The following is a 17519-nucleotide window of genomic DNA, read 5'->3' as shown; positions in this document are numbered from 1 at the left end:
TGGCAGCGCAGCTGATTTTGTAGATTTTTTCTTTCTTTCTCTATTGTACTGCTAAATTTTGCTTTTTTCAACCCGTGCTTTTTTCAACCCGTTCTATTTTTTTGTAAATTGTTGATGTATTTTCGCCTCTTTTGCATTTTATAAATGATATTTTTGCTACATTGTTATTTTACGCGTTTTTTATAAGAACTTCGAAAACCCTTGAAGCTTAATATTTTCTTCATTTTTTGTATTTTCAAAATGTAAAATTCCAATAAAAATGACCTGTTTTGAAGTCAAAACAAAGCCTTACAATCTCCTCGGATTTTCGGCATCGAAGCATCAAAGTTCTTATACAAAAAAAAAAGTTAAAACGTTTCTCTATTATAATAATCACTATAATCAAAAACAACTTTTGTTATTTAAACTTAGTCTTAATTATACATGGAAGATACCAATTTAATATTTTCTCACTTCACTCTTAAGAGTTTCAACAACGAAAGTCACCTGCGCTGCATCAACGTTTATCTTCATTTTTCGAGAGTATAAATCCCACAATGCATCATTGAAACAATGGTGATACGAAATAAGACCGATTTTTTCCCTACTTTTTATCATCATACCTTTACTTTTAATAAAACAAAAAGCAAATTCTCAAAATAGGGTCATTTTTATCACTAGATTCTATTGTAAAATTCTCTGTCGGTTTAAGAATTAAATCTTATGAAAGCCGGGTATGTAAAGCGAAGATATGAAAATAGGAAAAACATCATTAAATGCTAAAAGAACATTTTTAGGGGGAACAAAAGAGAAAACTTCAAGCTGTGAGACTCATTTAGAATCTAGATTTTGTAGGCTTTTTAAATCCTTTCTTGAATATTACCATATTGTCTCACTTTTTTAGATTTTTGGTTTATGTTTGTATTTGATAACTAATCCAACATGTAGTTTTCTGTTCTTTTGTCGAATGTAGAAAGAAAACATCAATTTAGTTTCCTATCGTCAAAAGACTGGACACCCTGTCCTCGATACTGATCCTGATCTAAGAGTTGGATTTCCCTTATTTCAATTTATTTAGTTAAATCGTGCAATAAGTTAAAGCAGCAAATAAAACTACATACAAGTCCTTACTACAATCATTGAAAATCCCAAGGGTTTTTCGAAATTAATGGATGATCTTAAAGGCGAAAATTACCATACGAAACATGCTTTTTCTTAGGATATTAACCAAAATAAGCACCAAAAAAATATTGAAGTAGATAATGTTCTTACCAAATAAAAAAAATCAATAAATATGAGTAAAAGTAAGGTACCTAGGAATGCAACGATTACCAACTTTTAAGTGATCTTATTTTTCCAGTTTGGCGGGCTACTTGGTATAATACCCGCACATGACAAAATGGAAAAACATAATCCCACTATTTGTCCCGATAGCGCCCCAATACAACAAGTTATCGGCCAAGTCTGTAAAAAAAAGAGACGAAAAGAAAAATATTGCAAAAATAATGTCAAATTAAAAACCCATATCATATCAAAATTTTGTCCCAAATTTAAATTTATTATTATCAAGAGAAAAAAGATTAAAAAAATATATTATTAATTGTTATCGTATTAGCAATTTCATTCTTCATCTCTTTAGAGTAATAGAAGGACCGCCGGAGTTTTCTTTTTTGCTATTTTAGAGTGTTCTTTTTTTACTTTTCATCACGTTCTATACACAATCTCCCCTTTGTGAGAGCTTCACAGGACCAACTCTCGCAATAATAATATGACTACATTTTGAAGAGATGTTTATTATTAAACTAAACATGAGACCTTCTAGTACAATAAATAAGTAGTATTTCTCAAGAAAAATATATAAATTCCCTGTTGAAAATCAATTTATTACAAACGTTTCAAGGAAGAAATCCAAACCTTAGCTTCTCGTGTTTCCCTCTAATTATTACTTTTATTTGGAATCTTAAAAGTTACACTTTTTTATAAGAGCTGTTTTATGAGAACAATGAGGCTCAAAATCTCCAAAAAATAAGAACAATTTAAGAACAATGCTGAGCCTGAAATTACTCAAATTCAAGCAATTTAGGGGTCAAAGAAGTAAAAATTGGGTATAACGCCTAAAATATCTCAATTACACCCTATAAACAAGAACAGGATAATAAAAATTTAAGGCTCAAAGTAACAAAAAAAGAGGGACAGCCGAGCCTCAGCAAAATTATACTGGTTCTTATAAAAAAGTATATTTTGATACTGACCTGCCAATCTCGATCCCAGTCCAAAGGGATTGGGAAAGCTCCTGCCCATGCCCCTATCACTGTAAATGCTGACACCATTTTGATACAGTCTGATAATGAATCCTGTACATATCTGATTTAAGAAAAAAAGTGAAAATAATTTTTTTGGTGAAAGGTGAAAATAATATCCTCTCGAAGTTGTGATGTTTTAGCATTTAAGGGCTCTGGACGTAGTGAAAAATCAATTTCAGAATTTGAAGATAAAACCTCATGTTTTTGCTTTTGAAAAAATTTAAGTAATTACATCATGAGTAATTAAGGAATAAATGTGGCATGGACCTTAATAAAACGTCATAACGACGCTATTCCTAAAATTTTCATAAAAAAAGTCTAATCTCCTTGGGGAAATCATTTTACTGTTTCAAACTTTTTTTAAGTTAAAATTTTCAATTTGGCAACATCCCAAGTTGTAGCTGTTTTCGAATGGAAATTTAGTACAGAAAATTGCCAAAAATGAGGTTTTTTGGAAATTTTAAAGGAAAGATACTTCCACAAAAATTTTCTGAAATTGTATTTTTCGATACTAAATAGATATATCACCTGAACCAAAAAAATTCCAAAATGTTTGATTTTTACCAAGATTAGGGCTTTGAAAGGTGAAATACTCTTCTTCGAAAAACTCTTCGTTTCTTCTTCTTTAAATTTTTTCTTTTCAATTTTTCAATTTTGGAATTCTAAAAAGGTATGTTTAACAGGACATATAAAAAAGATATACATTAATCTTTTTAAAATGCAGAAATTGCCATGTAAGTTGGTGTAAAGGCAAAAAATTGGGTATGTCCAGAGCCCTTAAGGTTAGGACGTCCATTTAGTGACGTAATTACCACCTTATTAAGTCTGAAAAACATATTCAACGTTTACAAATAATTCCGACTCAAAGGTTACATAAATTGATGACCCCCTCTTCAGTATACTGACATTTCTAACCTTTACCCTTCGAGCATCTACCTATTTTGTTGCTAGGGGGAAGCATCTTGGGGGCCCCCTCGAAATCTCAATATTGACAAGTGATACTTTTATAGACCTACCTGGTTATGCATTTAACACATATATAATTGATATCTACGTGAGCGTGACCATTAAACAATCATTCAGAACACAAATAGTGACGATCTATTAAAATTAGTCGTTTGTTTCTTATAAAAAAAACGTTTAGAAACCAAAATTTCATACTCTTGAAATATTCTTTCATATTCAAGACTTTGTGAGCAAAAAAAACATCTATCTCATCAAAAAATTGAGTAATTTGGCTAAGAACATTGATTCGAGGGTTTATAGTTATGCATCTTTGTGCAAAAAATCATAAAGAATCAAACAGCCAATCTCGAGAAAAGCTAATACCTAAGTAATATTGATAATGTGCTTATAAATAAATATCGAATTTGGCCAGTTTTTCTATAAAAACACGCCAAGAAACCAAAATATCACGGCTAAACACACACATTCTTCAAAAGTAAGCCCTCATGAGCAAAAAAACACATCTATCTCATAAAAAAATTGAGTAATTTAACTAAGAACATTGATGTATGCTTATTAATAGTGATTCTTATAGATACACATGCGTTTTTTGAGCCAACAAAATTTTTTTGAAAAAATCTGCTTGAGCCATCTTTTACCTATGATGGTAGCCTACTTTCACGCAAAAAATCAGAAAAAGTTAATGATCCAATTTTTCACAAAGTCCAAAAAACCCGTTTTTTAGCCGTTTTTGGCCCAAATTTGCCCAAAAAACTTTTTTTTCGAAAATCGGGCTCCGTCACATTCGAGGGTTTATAGTTACACATCTTTGTGCAAAAAATCAATCACGAGGAAAGCTAATAACGAACGAACGGACGAACGGACAAAGGTTAATTTATAGGACCTCCACCCCACCGGGGTAGGTCCAAAAAGTGGTATGACCTTGAGATTTGCAGACCGGTATGCAAAATACAAGTTGACCACCTGCTGGAACTCAGGATCTACTGGAATCAAATGAAAAGGATCGCTCCTTAATAAGATACCATCTAAGGCATAAATGTTTTATTTTTTTTAAACGGGGAGGCGTCCGGGAGGCTTGTACTGCCCGGTGTCACAGTATTTGGCTTTCTTCTAGTATAGAAAATTACCCGCATTCATGAATACCACACATTCGGAACCTTCTCTCTACAAACTTACGTAGTTTCAGGAAGATAGCTCAGGAAATCATCCCAACGTCCATCATGAGTGATAAACAATGGAACAACGGTCAATGCAGAACACAACATTGAAAGTGAAAACGTTTCTTCTACATTTCTAAAGAAGCAAAGAAAAGAGATATTATAATCATAGTTAAGGGTCATTCCAAGAGAAAGTCGACCACGATTGAACCGCCTCTTTAGGTGCTATCAAATGAAACATGGGTCGCAGCGCTCCTGGGTCCTTACAGCCTGTATCCAGTCAAATCATGAGCGCCACGTAACCTTCCCCTTCCTCTGTAATGGCCCTTAATCTAAATTCTAGAGTTAATAATGAAGCAGCTTTGTTTCCAAGCAATTTTTGCCGAAATTTTCATATCAGAAGCTCAGTTCTCACAAAGAGTTTTGTCCACGTATGTGGTCACTAGGTAGTTTAGGGTTAAGAAGAAATCGCAATGAATGGTCTACTACAAGGTCACGTAATAACGCGTATCTACAAAAAGGATATGATTGGAACCCTTTCTTTGTCTTCTTTTGGCTAACCCTTTCGCTAACCAAAAGTTTTTTTATGGGTGGTTATTCATTCATTAAACTTACTCAATAAGAGGAGCTCCAAGTAGTATCGATACCACGTGAAACAGGACTGAACCAGCAAGAAACGACGCCAATGTAAATACCAACAACATCACCTGTAAAAAAGATAACAAACTCTTTGCTGAGGAAAAATATCAACGTCCTCCTAGTGGAGAACCATTTTAAGTGGATCTGGAAGCATTTCAAATGATTTTTCATACCCGTGACTGGTTTTAAACTAATTCAAATTCCTAATTATTTTTTTTTTCATAAACCAATCAAAAACGAGGAACAGAGGTCATGAAGTAGGAAAGTCCCTTCTATCCCGGTATAGACTATTAGCCAATTCTGGAGCCGCTCGCTGCGCTGCAGTTGATGCGCGTGTCGTGACAAAAATCGAGGCGAAAGCCATTTTGTTTACATTTTAGGCTGGGGAAGCACTGCAAAACAGTGTTTTTTTAGTAGATTTGGTGATTCTTGGTAAGAAAGAAGAAGAATACTGCTTGGAACCAACATCAAATGTATTGGAATAGACTTCTATCATACATTGAAATAACAGACAATACTTTTTGAACATAATGAATGTGTGAAACTTGCTTTTTTGTTTACAAACTTCACTCAAGTAGTTTTGTCGATTTTGCTGCTTTCAAAAGCTGTTGATAGAGACTACTAACTTGCAGAAGTAACTTTATATTGGTGCAAACAATGACTATTAGCTTCACAAACATTCCCTATCATGGAATTCAGCTGGGAAAGATTTTTTCGGTCGCATTGAACAGTTTGATATGAGAGAGATATCCAAGATATAGGCTCATAGTTCAAACATGATGGTTTCACCCATCCCTTAAGATAACAAAAATTTCATGATGGTTTCACCCATCCCTTAAGATAACAAAAATTTCATGATTAATTTTATTCATCTCAAAAATGGCTGAAAAGACACCATCGTTGTCGTCGAATCTTCCCAGTCGTCAAAGACCGAGTTATAATGTTATAAAAGTGACTGATTTTGGGGTACATTTAACGTGCAGGTTTGGATTGGATCCAGGAAAAGAAAATGATAAGCGAATCTGAAGAAAGTGCCCAAAAATTCTGAAATTTTGGAGGTACCGCAAAAAATTGATTACGACATTGACATGACTGTGTATATCATAATATAATGGATTGTTATTGTTTTGGATATCCGGCATACCGTCAACGGCTCTAACTTGGTACGAGTGGTCATATCATGGGATGGTTGACTTTCTGGACTGTATTTTCACTGTCGACAATCTCTGTTGACAAGAAGTTTGTTTTCTATGATGTGCGACTATGTTAATTATAATGAGTTTGGAGGTTCGGTAAAATGATTGCCGAATTGCTGTCCCATGTTTTGTCAGACTGTCCCAAGTTAGAGCCCTTGACAGTACAAATCCACTTTGTAGTCATTACATTTTCGGGCAAAGTTATGATGCCTAAAGCACTGTCTGAAATTATTTTTTTATTTGGATTATTAGTTATCAGTGCTAAATTCTGTTCGGTGGAAAAGCTTCCAACTTCCCAACAGAAAAAGTACTGTCACAAAGGATTATAATGAAAAAAATTTGAGATGTTTTTACTATATCATTAAATATAAAAATTTGTACAAAATTTTTTTGCTTGAAAATACTTTATAAATTTTATTCTGTTGGATAATTTTGTGGTGGTAAAGATAAGAAAAAGATAACATGAAGTCAAGTAAAAATACTCTCAAACACTCAAACATGTTTTAGTTTATGTATAATTTTACTTTTTACCTATTTCCCAACCCAATCTACCTATCATACTCATCAGCTGAGGCCCAAAGTGAACAGAAAAAGTCTGTTTACGAAAAGTAATAGCCCGAATAAAGCATATACAGTACAAAAAGTTCATAGGCTATAGGCTAAAGACTGAGGCCTGGATAATTGAAAATTCCCCCAAACTATGAGTGCTTATAAACGTTTCATGTTTGGAAGAGGCTTTTTCTTTAAATCCCATTTAAGTTCCAACATAAATCCAATCTTATTTTCCTATTTTTTGCTGGTAAAAAGAAGGGGGAGTCTCACTGTTTTCTGACCAAATATCTGTGAATGCCGCCTAAAAACGAAAGCGAAAGTAGTTTTTGTCCATACAAGCTGCGCACAGCAGCGCAGCGAGCGGCTCCAGTATTTGGCTAATACATAAAGCTGGGTGTCCACTGAAAAAAAAAGTTCGTCGCAAATACCTGTCGCAAAAAATAAATCCAGACGTATGTTTGGAATTAAAAACCTATTGTTCTTTTTTAAGATGAAGTTAAAAAATAATAAACGATTTACAATGAAAACGTTTTCATTTTTCATCACTCATTTTTCATCACTAATTTTTTTTCACCCTATCGCAAATAAAACAATAGGTTTTTAATTCCAGACATCTGTCTAGATTTTTTTTTTGCGACAAACAAATTCGCCATGAACTTGTTTTTTCCAGTGGACACCCAGCTTTATAAACAATTATGGGACTAATTTCTTGATATTGTAACGAATTTGTATTTCTAAGATTCAATAAGACAAACATAGTGCCAGTATACCAAAGATTTAACACAAAACGGTACTTAGTAAAAATGGTACTTGATTAGATACCTCTCTGCTTGGTGCTCAGCAATTGAGAGAAGAATCAAAAAAGGGGAAACAGAATGGTCAGATGGCTATCGAAAAAGGAACCTTTGGGTCGGCTCCGACTGCGGTCACAGAAAAGAAACCATTACCCGGAAGAATCAGTATATTGTAACACTCGATTTGAAAAATCATAACTACCTGTTAAAACATATATAATACTCAGAAGAATCAGGAAAAGTGGAGAAATCAAGGAAAAAAGAATGGTCAAATGGCTATTGGAAAAGGAACCTTTGGGTATTTGGGTATTTAAAACACATACAAAAATTTACCTCTGAAAAGCTGTCTTTTCTTTTCTTGATACTTGAAACTTTGGAGTGAAGCAACTTGATCAAAACATAACATCCTATCATTGACAGGGGTATAAAAACCATGAGAAAAGTTGTAATACTTTTCGAACTAATTGGTGAGATGTTACACAAATACATAATGGTAATGATAGTGATTTGATACACCAGGCTGACGATGGAGTAGGATAAACAGGCTTCTTTAATCTCCATTTTTTTGTCTATTTTGATTTTTCTATTATATTTTTTTCTCTGAAAGAAAACAAAATTGTATAGTAGTACATCATAAGCTTTAATTAATACTACATTCCACTCTTAAATATATTTTCAACAAGCATAAAATCACAGTGTCATTTGTACAATATGAAAAGTTTCATCCTTTTCTGTTTCCACTACTGATTATGTTTGGACAGATTTGAACTGACCATTCCTTTGTGATGCTTACGTGTTGAAGAACTGAACCGAAAGGGAGAGGGGGTAAATCTAGCACATGAAAACACGGTAATTAAAATGATTTGGTGTTGCATGTTCTTAATATTATCAATCTTTAAGAAAACAAAAGAATAAAAGAAAAGGACAAAGTTTCATTCATTATAAAAAATAAATATCTATTCTAATTTTTTTTTTTGTAAAAATTCAATCTATTTAACTTGGTATGATTTTTGAAAGAAGTTATTATCTCAAAAGAAATGCATAAAGCGAAGTCATTGTCAACATAGCAAAATTCGCTGTCTCATTTACAGACCTAATGTATCCACAATTTACAATTTGGCATTGACAATTTGAACGAAATCTGGTTTCAACGAAGCTCCACCAACTAAGAATCCATCTACATCAGGTTTCTTGGATAATTCCTTGCAATTCGCTGCATTTACTGATCCACCATACAAGATACGTGTCGAGTCAGCCACCTCTTTGCTTACATTAGCTTCTAACCATTTACGGACTTCATCATGTACCTCTTGTGCTTGGTCGGGAGTGGCCACTTTACCAGTGCCAATGGCCCATACAGGCTCATATGCAATGACAACTTTAGACCAATCACTGACGTTATCGGCAATAGCTTTCATTTGTCGGGCACAAACACTCATGGTTTCATTCTTTTCACGTTCTTCCAAAAGTTCTCCTATACAGGCAATAACTCCCAATTTAGTGGCCTCCAACACATGTTTGACTTTTTGACCAATTAACTCGTCACTTTCACCAAACTTATGTCGGCGTTCCGAGTGACCCAAAATGACCCATTGGCAACCAACATCTGCAGCCATTTCGGCTGAGATCTCACCAGTGAAAGCACCTGAGGTAGCTGTATGACAATTTTGGACAGCAACAGTGACATTGTCGGCTTTCAGATTCTGTTTGATGTATGAGACGTACAGCGATGGTGGTGATACAACAACTTCAGTGTCTTTACTCATTTCACCTGAGTTCAGGAACTCAAGGATACTGTTCGCCTTGTTGACGTCACAGTTCATTTTCCAGTTACCACCAACAAAGAATCTTCGAGAAGCCATCTTTATTTTTTTTCACTTAGAAAGATCTGTAAAAAAAAAGGAAAATTTATAATAATCAGTGGAATTTTTCTTCATTGTTTACGCTACCTCAACAAGCGGACTTTGATTTCTAATTCAGTAGGTGAGTCCAGATCTGAACAAACCTGAACAAACGATGATATAAAAGCATTAGCATTACCGAACATTAAATTACTGAAATACTAGAGGTTTATAATGTTGAAGCCTTTCAAACGGTAGCAGGCATGAAAATGAATCTAATAAAAAGAAAAAAAGACAATGAAATAATATCTCTTTTGACTAAAAAATATTTACAAAAATAGATTGCAAAAAAAAAATCAGTTCGTTCGTCACAGGAATCTGGTTTTGTATGTTTTCTTGGTGAGAGATTTGGACTTTTGACCATACTCTGGTGGTTCACCACCATCAACTGGTGGGTTCCGTGGTAATAAGCCTGAAAAAAAAATTGTTTACCCTCTTCAAAAATACCAATGCCTCCTTCAAGGTATTTTCCAAGCACTTTTATTTACAACCATTTTAGTCTGAAAGTTGAGGTTCAATGCAGCAGATATTTAAACGTTGGCCACCATGGTTGGTCCTAAATTAGTGTTTTCATGTATCATAGCCTACAAATTCTTACTTGATTATGACTATGATTCTTACTTGTTAGACTCATTACAATACATTGAGTTGATTTTCCTTCACGTTTTTGTACTGTCGTATCTCTACTTTCCATTATTTAACTTTAACATTTCTTTCTCCCCAAAATTGAGTTTTTGCCACTGAGTAAAACGGTGGTGTAAAAGTGCTTGAAAAATACCTTGAGTCCTTGCGATGAAAAGTGTATAAAACCAGAGTATAAAAAGGGACATGTATTTAGAGTCGTTGTTAGTAAAGGATTCTAGTTTGAATAAACGAGTCAAACAAAAACTAGCTAGATTCATAACTCAGTAATGAGGCGGTTAAGATCCTATACAGAGTGTCTTATGAAAAATTTCTTAAAACAAAAGATTGAAATAATAGAACTTATTGTTAAGGGAGACTGCTGTATGATGAGAAACTAACTAATTGTTATATAAAAAGGGAAAGCAAACCTTCTCTTCTTGCAATATGAATATATTTGAAGATTCTACGTTGTTGTTTTTTGCAAACTCCTGGAAAAAAGTAAACAACTTTTAATAAGATCGCTTGTCAGTTGCAACTAAATTTATCGCCATTTTATTATAACCTGATTCCTTGACGCATGGCTTATAAGCAGGTCCTAGGTCCCCCCTAAGAATTTAGGTGCCCCCTAGGATTTAGGTGGCCCCTATTGGAAAAATATTCTAGGTGGCCCCTAAAAGTTCAAAAATCGAAAAAAGCTAAAAATTGAATTCGTAGGTATACTTTTAGAAAAACTTTCTTTTTTGTCAAGTGTAATTAAATACAACAGTTTAAAAAATAGCTACTTAAAGGCAAACAAAAGAAAATAAAGTTTATCACTAAAGTTTTTTATGGAAAAAGGTTTGCAAGAGGTTTCAAGGTTTCAAATTAGGTCCCCCCTAGCTCAGTAGGTGGCCCCTGGCCAAAGACTATTTGTAGGTACCAGTTGCCCTAAGACCTTTTAACCCCCCCCTGCGAGTAGGGGGGGTGAAGCCATGTTGACGTGTTTGCATAGAGGGTTCTAAGGTTAGTAACTAAGAGGAAGTCTTCCTTCCCTAAAGGGAGTAATGACCCCAAACGCCTCCAAACACACCTATACTATCTGAGGAGTGCGATCAACCACACACACCATAAATCTAAACTAAATCATTTAAAAGTGGATAGCAGGCCTTATCACACAATCTAAAATAGCAAAACTCAAGATTTTAGGAGTGTGATTGAGCAAACGTCTGTATTTTTCAAATTACAAAGCCTGCACATGTTACAATACCTTTGAGTTAAATTGATGATGTAGTCAAAAAATCAGTCAAATTTCAAAAATACAAACCTGTCTTTCCTTCTACTAATCATGTAACCTTCGGGAGTCATGAATTGAGAGATAAAAACAAAACATCCTAGAAAAAACAAAAAACAGAATGAAAGCATTGATATCATGTTACAGTTTGTATGACCACAGATAGTATACTTTTACTTCCTGAATGGATGATAATGTCTTAAGACTATGACGAGAGTAGAAGGAAGTTTATACAATCTTCTTTTAAAAATTTGGTAAAATTAAATTTATAAAAAGCTGCAAAAGTGTTTTCAGAAATGAAAAATAGTTGAGAAATTTTTTATATACTTATCAAAATTATAAACTAATAGTTTTTGAATTATTATCAAACACAAGGACATCATTAATTAACAAGATACATCAAAATAAAGCATCCATACGTTTTTAGTAAAAGTGATACCCCTACTGCAGACAGGACATCCAAGACTTGGTGGCATATTCTCTTTGGTTAGCTCGGCAGCCTTTATACCTAAGAAAAATAAATTAATTTTAAATTTGATAGATAATGATTTTCAGTGATATTTTTTTACCTGAATGGAAAATGACAAACTTGCAATTATAACTTGTGCCCACATATTTTCATAAAATGAAAGCCCAAAACTTACAAATCTTAAAAGGTGAACACCAAAATCTATAGTTACAATGAACGACTGTATATTCATGTAAGATCATTTATACTTTAAACGAACTCATCAATATTTTCTCAACCAAGAGTTGAAAGATGTCCAGAGTTGAAAATATTATATGATGAGACCATTAGAGTGTCAAGGATGATTGAAAAGCAATAAAACTAACCTGTCACTGAAGACATTGAAAACATCCTTGATAAGATAGGTGTAAAAACAGCAGCCTCCCTGCTAATCAAACTCCTAACAAATGATAACGCCATTATTTTTAATAAATAATTAATTTTAGTATTGCATAATCTCATTCAATGTAATTCTAAAAAAAAATGAAAGAGGTTATTTAAAACTGCAAATGTTTCAATTTTCCAAAATAATGTGACTCTGAAATCCAAAAAGATTTATAATTAGTAATACAACGTCGGCTACAACGTCGAACTTTCGTATAAGCCAACCAATCCAAAGAACACACAGCCAAAAAATCGCAAACGCCACATCACATGGTTCAACCCGCCATATAACAAGAACGTCGAGACGAAAATTGCCAGAAGATTTTTGCAGCTTATTGACAAAAAACACTTCCCGAAACACCATAAATTCAACAAAAATCTTCAATCGCAATACCGTTAAAGTAAGCTATAGCTGCACCAAAAAACATCAAAAGCATCATCCAGAGCCACAACAAAAGCATCTTGAAACGCGACACTAACGGTAACGAGATCCCACCACAGTGCAACTGTAGGGTGAAAGCATCTTGCCCCCTTAACGGCTCATGTTTGGTGGAGCGTTCAGTTTATCAAGCAACGGTCACCTGCGATGACGAACCAGATTACGGTGAAAAGTTCTACATTGGGTTAGCCGAACCTAAGTTCAAGAAACGATACGCCAACCACAAGTCATCCTTCGCCAACGAAAAGTACGAAAAAGAAACTGAACTTTCCAAGGAGATTTGGAGGTTGAAACGAAAGAATCGTGCCCCAAAGATTACTTGGAAGACAGTCCGTAAATGTCCACCGTTCAATCGTGCTTCGCTGAAATGTTCACTCTGTCTTAGCGAAAAATTAGAAATTGCCACATTTGACCAACCCGAGAAACTGTTAAATTCAAGGAATGAACTGATCTCGAAATGTCGGCATGTGAATAAGTTCACCCTCAAACTCCACGACACCAAAGACTGAAATGACGTCAATTGCTTTGACGAAGACTCTACATGCACAGTATATTTTTGTAAACTTGAAACGAATTTTTTGTATAGAATTTTTGACTGAAGATCGTGACGAAAAGTTGCGTGAAACTTTAAGTATCAAACAATTCTTATCTCAACTTCAATTTATTGTGTAAAATGCTTCCTCCGGGTCAAGCACTCTCTTGCTGAAGAAGATATAAGCAACTTAAGAAGATAATTAGTAATGATAATGCCCATTCCTTCTTTTCATTTCTTTCTCAGCAAATTGCACCCAAACCATAGGACTTTTTTGTCTGTAGAATTCTTTGTTTTATCTAGACTGATTTTTTCTATCCCTGAAAAAATCTTTGTTTCCAGTCCAAAGAACTCTTTGAAATTCTTTTTCGTTAGCCACAGTTTTTACGAATTTAAAATTGAACTTTTCCAATTTAAAAACATCTCTTTCCACGCTATGTGCTGCTTCAATCATGATTTTAAGAATTTTACTTTTCCAATTTAAATTGGAATTTGTAAACATTAAAAAAGTGGCAGCATAACATTGGCATACTAACTGTCATACTCAAAATAACGTTACAATTTACATAGCAGCTTTTATGACTATATTTTTCATCACAATGGCCTCATTGTCCTCACCATCATACAAAAACCTGCTTCTGGCTACTATAAGAGCTATTAACAAGTATGGCCCTTATTTTACAATAATGTAGCAATATTGGACAGTCTATCATTACCAAGCACATTACTTGCACTTCGAAATTTTATGGGAAAAAGCAAATTTATTGTCAAAGTAAAAAAACTCAAAAGAACATTAAAAAGATCGAAGAAATTTACCTTTAACTTAAATTACAATTGATAACAAGTTGTGGACTTTCAAAGTTTTTATAAATATGAATGGCGGTCTTCACGAGCTAAATCTTTGTACCATTTCCAAGCAACCTTCCCAAAACTTAACCCTCCTGGAAAACAAAGAATAAATTGGCAGCATCACAACTGAGCGCATGACTTCACCCATTTTCTCTATAAAAAACCTCAAAGAATAGTGTGACTTGTTTCTGAATGAAAATGCATATTATCTTGAGTCTCGGTTTTTAAATCTCTTTGGTGAATACCTTTGCTATGCAAACAGACAGTTAGCAAAGCGCCAGGTTTAGGTCCCAGGCAAAAATTAAGTCCCCCCTGAGTTTTAAGTACCCCCAAAGATTTATGATTTTTTTGTTAGCCCCCAGGACTTTTAACCCTAGACACTTGATCCAGTAAAAAAAGGGTTTTCTAATGTAAATTGCATTCAGTTCTAACTTTAAGATAAAATATTTTGGCCACAGACGAATTTGAGTAACTGAAGCCAACCTATTAAGCTGAATTATTTTAGCCCCCACGTTAAGTGATGAGATTTTAGCTCCCCCAAATACATAAGTCCCCCAAAAAAAGTGGTGTACTTCCAGCCCCCTCCTTTTTTGGGAAAAATTCAGGGTGTAATCCCCCCCCCCCAACCAGCAGAGGGGACTGACACTATGGTTAGTGGAAGAATTTTAATTTCTAAACTGATTTTTGAACACATGAATCAAAATTTATTCTTGTTAATTTTTGATGATGTAATCCTTTTGAATCAAGAAAGTGTGACCATGTTGATTCACAAACCAATGAAATGACATCCAAAGACAACCATTTTAACAGGATAGACCCACCATGATGCATCCTGTTTTCATGGACCAACCAAGATCAAACTTTTTATAAGAACATTTTCAAATGTTCTTCATTTTCTTCATTTTGCATTTATGGGATGACACGATTCTTCATTCAAAGGCTTCCTTAACCAATAAAAGTTCGCTTCTGAAAGTTTCATGACAACCAATGGTTGCAGTCTTGAGATATTTGTATGACAAACATTTTCTTTTGTCTTTTTTATAGATTTCTTTTGTTTAAGTCTGATAAAACCTGATTTTCATCAGATAAAAGATTCAACTATTTTTACTAAGGCCAGGCCCAATTGATACCATAGAATCATCTAATATCAACATGTGTCTTGTTATCTCGACATACAGCTATGTCTGCTGGTCTTCAAAATAAAAAATCAAACATAAACAAATACATACCAAAGTTAACAATCAATCAGTAAAATGTACTCTCCCTATCACGTCACAGATTATTGATATATAAGAAATGTGAAGTGCTTTTTTTCAAAAAGAAAACTTTTATTAACAATGTAGTCAATATTATAAAAGTAACTAGCATGCTTTCCACAAAGATTTCAAAATCAAAACAACATTTTGCAAGCGAGGAATTTTTTAGTAGACCTTTTTACTGTGAGTCACCAAAAGTATGCATTTAACACACCATATAATTGATATCTACGTGAGCGTGACCATTAAACAATCATTCAGAACACAAATAGTGACGATCTATTAAAATTAGTCGTTTGTTTCTTATAAAAAAACGTTTATAAGCCAAAATTTCATGCTCTTGAAATATTCTTTCATATTCAAGACTTTGTGAGCAAAAGACATATCTTATCAAAAATTCAGTAATTTTATGAACAACATTGATGTATGCTTATTAAGAGTGATTCTTATAGATAAAGATGTGTTCTTTGAGCTGAAAAATTTGTTTTTACAAAAATCTGCTTGAGCCATCTTTCACCTATGATGGTACCCTACTTTCATGCAAAAAATCAGAAAAAATTAATGATCCAATTTTTCACAAAGTGCAAAAAACCAGTCTTTTTGGCCCAAATTTTTTTCAAAAATCGGGCTCTGTCACATTCAAGGGTTTATAATTACACATCTTTGTGCAAAAAATCAGAAAAAAACTAATGAGCCAATCTCGAGAAAAGCTAGTACATGTTTCTTTTTTTATAAGCATTGCACTTATAATCATATCTAGGCTCAGATATGGGAAAAAATTAAGCATATGGCAAGCATTGCCTACTTGAGCCTACAAAAAATATTTTTTTCCTGATTTTAGCTTTTTTTGGCTGGAATTTAACGGATTTTCAGTATTTCCCTAAATTTATGCTTTTAGATTTTTAAGCATCCCCTCAAGCATTTTTCAGCCTTATTAAGCTTTTGACCTAAGCATCTCTGAGCCTGTTTTCGGATTTTTGTATGCTTATAAAAAAAACTTGTAACTAACGAACAAACGGACAAAGGTTAATTTATAGGACGTCTCCACCAGGGTAGGTCCAAAAAGAACCCGGTTTCCTTTTGAATTTTAATGCAACCGCCATACTGCCAACTCCAATAAAGATGTGAAATTCTAATGATGAACACAAAAACATTTGCATGCGTTTCATGTATGTGTTGTGTAAAATTGCTTCTCTCATTTGGCTGCTTTTTTAATTGAAAGAATTTTAATGTTTACTGAACTTCTAGTTTGATAAGAATGATACCAAGAATTTCATTGAAGGTTTGTTTTGAATATTTTACAGATCCGGTGTCGACTTTAAAGGAGGGGCGTCTATATTAGACGATTCTACGGTAGTTTGGTTGTGTTCTTCGGTAGTTTGGTTGTGTCCTCCGACCGACTCTAAGTATTTGAGAAAAAATGTTTCATTTTGAGTCAGAAAAATCATACCCCTTCCTCCTTTTGTGATTGGCAATCTCTGGGTTTCTTTCTTCATAAACATATAACAACATCAACTTTGCGCACAGAAACAAAATATATATAGTTGTCGCTTGTTACGCTTTGTATAACACGAGGTAGATAGGAAAAGTCACATGTCATCATTCGTGATAAATGTAAAATTATTTGAATATGTGTATATAAGTGAAGTATTTTTCAAAGTATTTTTCGAGTGTGATTATTTGCATGCCTTGTGTGCCGTTGTGGGTATCGTGGGTTACGTGGCTTGTGCCCTTGTGGGTTACGTGGGTCTCGTGCCCTCGTGGGTCTCGTGCCTTGTGGGTCCAGTAAAAAATTACGTGGGTATCTCGTGGGTCCAAAAGAAATTTTCGTGGGTATCTCGTGGGTCAAAGAAATTACGTGGGTATCTCGTGGGTTCGAAAAAAATTTACTTGGGTATCTCGTGGGACCGAAAATCAGCCTGAAACTTGGAGCTGTTCCTGTTTATTGCCAGCTGGAAAATAAAAGCTGTTACTAGTTGATTTTTGGTAAACATCAGAGCTGTTCCCGTAATATTGCGCAATCTCAGCTGGAAAAATCGAGCTGTTCCTGTAATATTGCGCAATTCCAGCTGGCAAATGGAAACAGCTATTTTGAAAAAAATACACTCCAAGTTTATGTTAGCTTTTCCTAGAAAATAAAAATCTTTTTTCATGAACCTTGAGCTGTTCC

At 34.0% G+C, this 17519-nt stretch overlaps 2 protein-coding genes across 2 annotated transcripts in view; both read right to left on the bottom strand.

The window, feature by feature from the left end:
* Positions 1 to 45: 45 nt before the first annotated feature.
* On the bottom strand, positions 46 to 8184 carry LOC136804056 (phosphatidylinositol-glycan biosynthesis class F protein-like). The gene is made up of 5 exons (XM_067060794.1): positions 7920 to 8184; positions 5021 to 5112; positions 4425 to 4541; positions 2232 to 2343; positions 46 to 1443 (listed from the first exon to the last, which is right to left on the bottom strand). The coding sequence occupies exons 1-5, from the start codon at positions 8145 to 8147 to the stop codon at positions 1318 to 1320; spliced, it is 675 nt and encodes a 224-aa protein (XP_066916895.1). The 5' UTR covers positions 8148 to 8184; the 3' UTR covers positions 46 to 1317.
* A 255-nt stretch (positions 8185 to 8439) lies between these two features.
* The window catches only part of LOC136804063 (triosephosphate isomerase-like), a 387417-nt gene continuing 378337 nt past the window's right edge, over positions 8440 to 17519 (bottom strand). The window contains exon 2 of the mRNA XM_067060802.1: positions 8440 to 9476. Within this exon, the coding sequence (XP_066916903.1) occupies positions 8696 to 9448 (753 nt within the window). The 5' untranslated portion in view covers positions 9449 to 9476 and the 3' untranslated portion in view covers positions 8440 to 8695. The remainder of the gene's footprint in view (positions 9477 to 17519) is intronic.

The sequence above is a fragment of the Clytia hemisphaerica genome, unplaced genomic scaffold, assembly GCF_902728285.1.
Source record: "Clytia hemisphaerica strain Z4C2 unplaced genomic scaffold, Clytia hemisphaerica genome assembly, whole genome shotgun sequence".
NCBI lineage: Eukaryota > Metazoa > Cnidaria > Hydrozoa > Leptothecata > Clytiidae > Clytia > Clytia hemisphaerica.
This window is presented reverse-complemented; position numbering and strand designations above follow the sequence as displayed.